Source organism: Phaethon lepturus, unplaced genomic scaffold, assembly GCF_000687285.1.
Source record: "Phaethon lepturus isolate BGI_N335 unplaced genomic scaffold, ASM68728v1 scaffold12729, whole genome shotgun sequence".
Taxonomy (NCBI): Eukaryota; Metazoa; Chordata; class Aves; order Phaethontiformes; family Phaethontidae; genus Phaethon; species Phaethon lepturus.
The window spans coordinates 33,599-44,221 of NW_010564247.1; the positions used below are offsets into that span (position 1 = coordinate 33,599).

The following is a 10,623-nucleotide window of genomic DNA, read 5'->3' on the forward strand; positions in this document are numbered from 1 at the left end:
AAAAGGCATTTTGCATTTTATTGAGAAGTACAAATTAGAATATCTGCAACTTGTAAGCATAATGGAATAGAGTAGCAAATGTGGGAAATAAAGGCTTTGGGGTTGAACTTGATTCAGATAGTGAAAAATATTTCTGCCTATTGCAGCCTGTCAGTCAAAGAAAATACTAATAGAGTAATTTCATCAGTTAATGAGCAATGTAAATACCTGTATTTCCTAGATTTTCCAGTTTCTTCAGCCTGATAATTGTGCAGAGTTTATTTATAAGATAATATGGTTTCTTAGGTGGCCATAACGTTAGGGACTATAGTATCAGTGCTTTCTATCCCAAAACAAGTGTGTGCCATCCCTGCTTAGGTGAGAGAAATGTTTAAGAGAGTCACTGACATAAAGATATGTAGTGTAAAGTCTAAATTGGTCAAAGATTAAATATTACACGGTGAAAATTTGCTAGCACAGATAGAATACCAAAGTTTATAGCTGAGAGTTAATTGACTTTCTTCTAAGTTGTTCCAGCAGAAATTTGTGCTGAGTTTAACTTCATGTCTGTGCTATTTTTATAACTTCTTGTCTAATACCCTGAATTAAATGGTAGGAAATTTGCATGTACGTATAGATAATGTCATAGTTACTTGGCTTTTCTTCTAAAAAAGTGGTTGAAAAGAAAAATGTATAGTATTGGCAACGGATATTGTCAAAGAATTAGAACCAGAACAAAGTTTTCTTCCAGTAATATTTCACACAAAGCTCCGGAAGAGTGGAGCTCAGCGTTAACACTCATCAAGATGACACAGTCTCCGTATTTCAGACCTTTATTTCTGGCTTACTCATATTCAAGCAGTTCAGTTAGGATTGCCTTTGCGACTCACAAGCCATGTTTGGGAGGTCACGGGGACACGGGACCTGCCAACCTGGGTCAAAGCCAAAGTCCATCTAATTCGATGTCCCGTCTGTGAGACTGGTAATGTGAGCTACATTTCTGGAAGATGTAGGAACTTCACCTCCTGCATAAACATCACACCAGTGTCTTTGTTTGCCCATGCCTTTATTTTTTATAATTTTGGCTATAAGGCCTAAACGCATCAATGTTTTAAATGAAAACCATGAGCCTGGTATGATTCACTGTCCCCTGAGCCAGACCTTTGCCGTAATTCAGTCTGCTACACGGGTCACCTGAGAACGCAGACACTCTTCCTTTTAACTCAGAAGGGCAGTTCAAAAGATAAGTCTGCTCCAGTTACCTTTCAGTGAATAGTTTGAAGGCATGTAGGTATTGTAAATCTTTCTCCACTACTACTTCACAAAATTAGAGTAATAAAGGTCTTTATGCAACTTACTTTTTTTATGCAATGGTCCATTTTATGCCGTAGTTTACACTCGCACAAGGCAAGCGCACAGCACTTGATTGCACAAATAAATCATTCCGCAAAAAATAGTGATAAAGGAGCAAGTTGGGGTTTTGTAACAGCAGAGATAGGTAACACCTGCTCCAGCTTTATTTATTAGTGACATTAATTCAAACAATTGCATTGGGGAGACCAAAACCCTCAATCTCATTTGCAACTGTGAAGAAGAGCCAGCAGTCAGCTGGGAAGCAGACTTAAGAAAAAGATATGAGAAAATATCTGATCAAACCTGAGAAACGAAGGTGGAGCTGATAAAGGTCCTACAGTATACACTGTAGGAAAATCTGTGGTTCTGGGCTGGTGATCAGACAGTCCCAAAGCTTTGCCAAGTCCACACCAATGCTACTGTTGATCTCTGAGGCTCTTTCGCCACCGTTGTTGCACAAGTGATGCTGAGACAGGTTCACGTGCGCGAAGATTTATTAGCAGGACCGGTAGCTGAGGGCATACATCAGCTCTAGCAGGGAAAGTTACTTTTGGGGAAAAAAAATAATTAAGAGAGTAGAGGAAGATTTGGGACAACATTGCCAAACATCAAATACACTTTCTAACTCCAGACACAGTCCTGAGAGAGAGGAAGACCTTCACACTGCCCATATGACTGTGCTGAGCCCAGTGAGGTTAAAGCCCACGCTGGACCCCAGCACAGCTCTGCGATGCTGGATCTGCGAGCATCTCATCACAGACACGCAGGCATCAGAGCTGGGAGAGGTTTATTTTTTAGCTCTTTTCCCTTCACCTCACCCCCCCACTTCTCTCCCAGCACTGTAGTGTTGTTCCCCATAGGATTTAAGATTAGCGGATTTGTTTTAAATGTGAAAAATTATCTAGGATTTTGCGCTTCCCTTGGGGCAGATCATGCTACATCCAAATTGATTTCACTATCAAGGAGCTTTGCCCTTTCTTATTTTCACAGTATTAATTTCAGTGTGGCTGCTTGAACAAATCCTTCCCACCCTTTTTGCGTACAACCTTCAGATACTTGTAAATGACCTTGGCTGTCACGTATGCAAGGTTCTTACGGTGGCGTTTCAATCCTGCCGACGATGATGCGATGTAAATCACCACAGATGAGTACTCCCTTTTTAATGCAATTCATACTTTGCACAAAGTTAAATGCATGTTTGCAGAATTGGAAATACTGCTTTTACATGTCTCCCGGAAAGCCTAGTCTTCCTGTTCCCCTGGTATTTCGTGTTGTTAACTGTTGTTTCCTTAGGAATTAAAATCGCGTTGCTGGCTGACAAGTAGCATTAAGTCAGTGTTAAAAAAGATTAGTAAAATTTCATATTTATGAATACTAAACAACACTACCCTTGTTGTTTAGTACCCTTCTGTAGAAGCTAGACAACATGGAGTTTTTAATCAGGCTTGTACTTTTTAATTTTGGATTTCCAAGATCCAAATCTCCCTGCAGCTTCATGGGATAACTAAGCAAGCAGAGTTATCTTCCTCTGAGCTTCTTCTCACCTCATTTGTTCTCACTTATCAAAACAGATCATGGTGCAAAAATTCAATAAGGGATGACTGTAGCCCAGGCTTCGCTTTTTTTTTTTCTTCAAATACTTGCCATATCCAAGAAAATTTAAGGTTGAACTTAACAGAATAGGGACATCCTTTCCCCTGCATCTCATAAAAAGACATAGAGTAGTTGGCAAGTGTTGCTTGCCAGCATAAAACTGTGTGGTCAGGCTGAGAACGAGATAGACGTCTTAAAGAATATACTGTGTGGTCACTATGCAAGCAGGCTTACAGTTGCCACTAACAACTTATTAGCTTATCTTCTGCTTGTCTGCATGGACATCATGAAGAGCTTTCTGTGTGTGTGAACCCAGTCCATGGCCAAGTTTGTGGTTACACCAGGAAAGCAAGAATGGCTCAGTAACATTGGCTTTCCTCTAGACTTGGTCAAGTCACTTAACCTCAGTAGACTTCATTATCTTTTTTAATAAAAGAAACTGCCATGGCCTCAGTGATAGCATCCACCAGGTCATAGTGTTGACTTAGTCCCCACAAAGTGCCTGTAAGGAAGGCACTGCTATGGTCCTGGTATTGAAGGTGGGACAATGAGGCAGAAGATCCCAAAGTGTGGTTTGACCCGTGTTCTGCAGACCATGGTGCCATGCTAACTGCAAAACCACTTTTCACATAAAGCAAATATACTAATACATGATTCTCTTCAGAATTTTGTTCTGGAGACTTCATATTCGTCATGTATTTGGAATTGCTAGGTGAAAAAGCCCAGTATAAAAGCAGAGAGGCGATATATATGTCCGAAAGGAGAAATAACACTGAGTATCTGTTACAGTCCAAAACTTTTCTTTCTGATACCAGTGCAACTCTTCAGTATGATGGGAGAGATTTAACAGCATTTGAGTCCCCAAAGCTTTATTAACGTCAGTGTTCAAACACAGTAAAAGAATGTCCCTAGTAAAAAAAAAGTGTGAATTAAATACAGAGGAAAGGATTACGGGGACGTAATGTTGATGATACATTTTGTACATTTTTGTAGAATGCTGTATAAGTGAGAGATTTCCATGTAATTTAGGCCAAAAAAAGGTATTAAAGGAGAAAAATAAAAAAAAGAGGCAGATGAGAAGCAGTAACATGAATTAACTTCTCATATGCACTGCTAGACCAGTCTCAGAAGACAACTGACATAGATAATCATATAATGTAAAAACTAGGCTAAAGCTTACCTCAAACCTGCCTAAAAATAGGTGGCAAATGAACTTCATCTACAACCTGTATTAAAGAATTTCACAGCCAGTGCTCTGGAACAGCTTTGTCTCATATGATCGCTGAACACTTGTTCCCAGCTCATGACGGGATTAGCATTGGGTGAATGAAATAGCAAAATAAAGCATTCCCAATGTATTTGGGAGTTTAGTGGCTTTTAGAAGATATAGTTGCTTTTAGAGTTTTTAGAGCATCAGAAGAAATCTTTCCCCAACATATTAGGCTCTTCTGGAAAACGGAATGAGGACAACCTCTATCAAGAGCACATCTGCACTAAACAGTATGGGCTGGATCAGCTACGTTGTGAAAAAAAATTGGGAAGAAGCTCAAAGTAAACAATAATATAGTTGCCTACTGCAGTATGGTACAACTATCAAATTACTAATGCACTATTCTTTGTGATGTTTACCGCTATAAAGCAAATTTTGAAATGATCGTTTTTTCAGTGTTACATGAAAATCTCTTTAAAAAAACCACTATCCAACTACCTGATGAATAACATTATATATACGGCTAGTGCACCAAGGGAAAAGAATTTGAATACAGAAATTATGTTGGCACAAAAAAATACCAAAGGGAGCTCTTAAGAAGAAACACACAGTGCTTTAATGTCTGTCACAACCAGGAAAGGTTGGTATGTGTAAGCCAGACTTACATAACTGGGGACATCTGGGGATATTTGGTCAAGCAAGAGGGCACATCATAATTTTTTTCTGGCTTCTTCAAAACACAATCTATGCCTGAGTACTATCAAAGAAGAATTCAAGCCAGGACGTGGGTGAAAGCTTTTCTCCCCTTTTTCTGAGAAAAGACTTTTTTTCATCGCAGTTCAAATGTTGCGAAGAATGACCTCGCCGTTCAGTTGTCAAACAGTATTTGAAAATTTCATTTGCTTGAGTCTTAGACATTTGTCTATACAAAGTGCCTACTAATGCCAGTTCTCAGGTTAGTGGTAGTCTGTGTGAACCGATGGCAGTGAGGTATAAAAGCTATTTATTGTACAGTTTTTCACTGAGACTGAAATGCCCAAGTTATTTGCTACTACAGATTTTTACAATATTGGTGCAAAGAAATTGCAACTTATACAAGAATCCATTTTCCAGCACTTTTTCACTGACTTTCAGAAACTGTGCCTGCATAAATATTGTTGAATCGAGCCTAAGCTTGATATCAAAATTTCAATTCCATTTGCATGCAACTTTTGCATTGGGCTGAGAGATGTTGGCAAATACCTCTCATTTATCCTACGGCTATTTCACAGCTCTCCAGCAGCATAGGGAGACCCTGTGAAAATTGGCTCCAGAATATTTGACAGGTCTCAAATTTTCCATTTTATAGACATAAAATATCTTAAAAACATACATCTGAACTTTGTAGTTTAACCCTACCACCATTCCTCACATGCATGATCCTTTCTTAAAAAAAGAAAATATGTATTCAGTGTTGGTCTCTATTCCTCCACCAACAGAACAAAATCTGGAATTAACACACTGTGCCTAATAAAAACATGGTTTTGTTCTGTAGGCGTTTCCCTCTCCTCTCTTTGCCAGCCCCCCATCTCTATACATTAGAGATATATATCATGGTATCTGCAAGAAGCATTTTGCCAAATATCTGCCGGATTTCATGTCCTTAAGGTGAAGATCACCAGCCTGATTTTAGTCATATTTATATTGGATACAAAACCAAAATCAAGGCTCATCTTTGGTTTCTTGCGAAGCAACATGCACTTAATGTACAAGAAAATAAATACTTGGTAAGCCCATTCAGTTAATACCAAGGACTAATTCCAGGAAGACCTTATAGCAGCCTTCCAGTACCTGAAGAGAGCCTACAAGAAAGCTGGAGAGGGACTTTTTAAAAGGGCATATAGTGATAGGACAAGGGATAACGGCTTTAAACTGAAAGAGGGTAGATTTAGATTAGAAATAGGGAAGAAATTCTTCACTATGAAGGTGGTGAGGCCCTGGAACAGGCTGCCCAGAGAAGTTGTGGATGCCCCACCCCTGGAAGTGTTCAAGGCCAGGCTGGACGGGGCTTTGAGCAACCTGGTCTAGTGGAAGGTGTCCCTGCCCATGGCAGGGGGGGGGGGACTAGATCATCTTTAAGGTCCCTGCCAAACCAAACCATTCTATGATTCCGTGAATCTATGATTATTTCTATAAGTTTGCAAGACCAGACCCAGTTTAGTCTTTGATAATATTTTACAGGTTTTTTGTTATTTTAAATATGACTACACTGTGATAGTATGTATGGTCAATAACATGAATATAGACATTGATTAATCTATAGAAATATTAACACATGCATAAACATATTTTCTTATGGATATTGATACACTAAGAGTCAGCTTTATTTTAGGAACAAGGCTTTTACTGGTGTAAACGTAGTGACACAGTTGGACATAATAGTCACCTGCTATGAATTGCTAGATTTTGATTGTCCAAATTGAAGTGGAACACTATCTTATGAAAAAGACAATCTAATACTTGAAATTGCAAAAGGAGAAGAAGTTTATATAACACTGTAGTATAGCTTTCTAATTTGGAATACACTGTTAGATTATGTATAAGCTTGAAAAAAATATATGCTTTTCTCATGAAAACGGACTTTCTGAATTTTTTGCTCTAAACTGTTGGGGAAAAAATTGAAAAAGAATACTTATACATGTTATTTTCGTATATTCTCTGTGAAACACAGCATATTTATTTATTTATCAATTTGATAACTTTCTCTTTAATTCCAAAGTGAAATGGCATTTAGTAATGAAGTGATTGTCATTTTAAAACACCTTTTTTTTTCTGAGGTGCTATTACATATATATATTGTTTCCCTTTTAAAGTGTAATACCTATAGTGGTACTATGTTAAATTCAGATGAATCGTGACAAACAACATTTTCAAAATGGGAAATGTTAACATGCTACATTCCTTCCTTTGGAAAAAATAAATGATCACAGAAAGCACATTATAATTTAATTATATCCTTTAGGTCATTAAAGTGATGTAATGTGCATGTTAGTCCTCTTTTCATCCACAGATTACTTTAATCCTTCATGAGCATTTTTTTTTTTACTCTGGCTTTCTTTCATATTTGCTTTGTTTTGAAATTGCATGCTGTCTGGATTATTTGTGCATGACCTCCACATTACTTTCACATTGAATGTTTACATACTCTGAAAGATATTCATGGATCATTTATTCCACATGTGCATTTTTTTCCTTTGTTTTCAGTTACTGAACTTTAAATATGCTTGAAATGTAAAAGTGGCATGAAACTTTCGTGACACAAGTAGACAACTATTTTAATAGACATTTTCAGTACCTAACTTCACATGTTTCGGAAATACGTATTCTAAGCCACATTTTATGCTGTGCTTCCAAAATGTAAGGAGATGAATTATGTTCTGAAACTCTAGATCTATTCCATTTCAGAATTGGAGCCCAGTACTCGTTATATTTCATTTGAGCAATGACAAACACATTAAATTGGTCCTTTAAACGAGTTAAGAAGGTCTGTGCTCTCTTGGAGGTGGTCACTTGCAAAGTCGTGTGTCTGGGCATTGTACATGTTCAGTATAGGAAACAGTGTAGGACGTGATCTCATGGACAACACAGATCACTTCAGCTCAGCGTAGCTTCTCTCAATTGACCATATAGGGACCCTGATTCCTCATTTAGTATCTGAAATAGATGTCCCAAGTTGGCATATCCTGCTTTTACATAGTACAGTGCCATGAGCCCTTGTGACTCTCTATAAAGTCAAAGGTTTTATCATGTAAAAAAAACAATTCCTTCCATATTATTTCCCTATTTGAAGAAATAAAGCAATATATGTTGCTCAACATGCAACGAAATGCTGCTTATCAGCAGAATTCCATCTCTAAATCACATAAAACTAAAAGCATATCCAGAGGAACCTGGATAATACACACGTATAAAATAAACAAAACTACATTTTCTTCAATTATGGAAAAAAGCATTAAAAAACACTTAAGTTGTCATCGATTAAGAGGCCAAATAAAACACTATGAAATCAGCAGCAGAAAAAAATATTTTAATTGGCACAGAGCTGAATTCACATACCTACTACAAGTAAATCAAAGGCTTCTACTTTCCTCTTCACAGCCTATTCTTTTTCAGCCAGTTAATTAATTCTGTGCACAATCTGCTATGATTAAAGATGAGTGGCTTGATCTCAAAGCATGCTGAGCCATCTGTAGCCCTTTATCTGAACAAGCCAAACACGATAGTTTCCAAACAAGGAGCTGAAGGCTGTGATTTGAGACCTCTGTAATCAAATCGATCCAGTCTCCAGGGTCTTTGCCTTCAACCTGCAGACCTCACCGCAACCACCTCTGATCCTTGGCAGCCGCTTGGTTTGGACTGATTTGAGTCACTACAGTTCTCTCCACTTTTACAAACTAGTTGTTTTGTCAGCATGAGTGTGACAACAATTAGACGTCCCTGTTTTTGCCCCATGCCTTTTCTCCTTCACAGTCATTCAATGACAAGCGTAAAAAGAACTTCATCTTTTCACGAAAATTCCCATTCTACAAGAGCAAGGAGCAGAGTGAGCAGGAAACAAGTGATCCAGAACGTAAGTAACCTCTTGGAGACGATGTCACATGCAGCAGCACAAAAAATGGGTGACACGCATGATACCAGTACCCCACACATCTAGGCAAATATCTGTCGTAGGCAGGCAGGAGAGGTATTACTACTGTGACCAATGTGTGACTGCAATTTGGATCCAGCTTGTCCTTCCTTCCCTGGAAACATAATTTTCAGAAGAGTAAAACAGTGACCTTAACTTTTGGAAGAGCAAACGGGACTCCTCAAAGTTGTTGTGGCACCTGTCATAAATCCAAACTTGACTCCGATTAAATATTCCCAGATCAGAACTGGCTCAAAATAATGCAAATGTGATTTCTTTCACAATAGTGAACTAAATCATTACTTTCTAAGAGGTCTTCTCTAATCTCTTATTTGCCTTTGACATTCTCCATCTTGATTGCCATGGGCAGCTTCACTGAAAGTTTAATGGTTAAATGAAGCATTCACGCTAACAGCTTAAAGAAGTAAATCGGATCTTGGAATGTGTACCTCCCTGGGCATTTACTGCTTGCTGAAATTGTACAGAAAACCAGCATTATTAAAAATATATGCTGCCTCCAAGCCCAGATATTCCCTTTTTTTCTTAATAGTTCTCTCCTAAATTTATCTGGCGAGGATCATTTCTGGGATTTTATTTATTGGGTTGTTCCTTCTTCCTCACAGCTCCAAAAGCCATGTATAACGGTCACTGTCTCTTTCATTGGCTGCATTCCTATAGAAAATGGGTTTAAAGTTGTTTCAGAAAGAAAAAGCAGGGATCCAGATTGCTCAATCAACATGGTCAGTCATGGTAGTATCCATTTCAACTCCACTGACTTCTTCCTTCCTCTTCTGCGGCTGTTCTTCCTTTCTCATTGCTCTCTCTGGGGACTTCCGTGCAGGACATCCCCGGATTAGGTGACGACGGTTATGGAACAAAGACTCTGAGTAAGTTCCCAGGAATGGTCACTGTAAATCTTTTTTTGTTTTGTTTTGTTTTGGCTTCTGTTCCTTCTCTGAGGACCCTCCACTCCTAGCATGCACAAGATAGAGTTTTATTTGTTACCCAGCTGTGAATGCATTAAAAATGTTTCAGTCGTTTTGTTCTGCATGACGATATTAAATAACATACAGTGTATCAAGCAGAGACTTTCACTCTTTTGTAATAACACCTTTTGTTTCTGACAGAATGTTATTGTTCCCATCATGGCAGTTCTGTAGAGTAGCATACCTAGAACTTGTTTTGCTGCCTAGACTGCTCTTTTCAGCAACAATCCCTCCCTCTGCATCTCAAGGGAAACTTAAACATTTTAACTTGATCACAGCCTGAGGAGATCAATAGAAGGTTATTTTATGCTGTTGCTTCTGCATTTTCAGCTTTTTGCATGGGAGTGTTTGTTACTTTGCTGGATTTTAGATTAGTATTTGTTATTAATGGAAAAAGTCATTTGCAGGCTAGAGAAGACCATGCCTTCTCCAAAGTTAATTTTGGACTCATTTCACCATTACCAACCTATTCTCTGTCATGCAACCTTAATCAATCTCTTTTTCTGATGCAGCAATCCTGTCTCAAGACTTGGCATTGCAGAATGTGTAATGTGTCAGATAATTGTTCAGAAACAATTTTGCTTCCTCAAAAGTCAGGCCAGAAAAATCATATAGAGTGAAATATTTGCAGCTGATTTCTGTTTAAAATGATAGCTACATTATATTCTGTATCCAGAGCTAAATAATTTAAACAAAATGCCGCTTGCATGTGTCTGGCTGCTTCTTCTTCAGTTTTTATTCTTTTTCTTAAGTGCCAAATAATTAGAGCAAAATGTGTGTGAATGTTAACACTGCATCGCCTACTGTTTTGTATGTGCTTTTTAATTGCAGGAATG

The 10,623-nt window shown here is 38.2% G+C and overlaps 1 protein-coding gene across 1 annotated transcript in view; it reads left to right on the forward strand.

The window, feature by feature from the left end:
• Positions 1-10,623, forward strand: part of DLG2 (discs, large homolog 2 (Drosophila)) — a gene marked incomplete at its 5' end in the record, with an annotated part of 59,080 nt that overhangs the window by 22,874 nt on the left and 25,583 nt on the right. Inside the window, one exon of the mRNA XM_010294820.1 lies at positions 8,645-8,744. Coding sequence (XP_010293122.1) covers positions 8,645-8,744 — 100 coding nt within the window. The remainder of the gene's footprint in view (positions 1-8,644; positions 8,745-10,623) is intronic.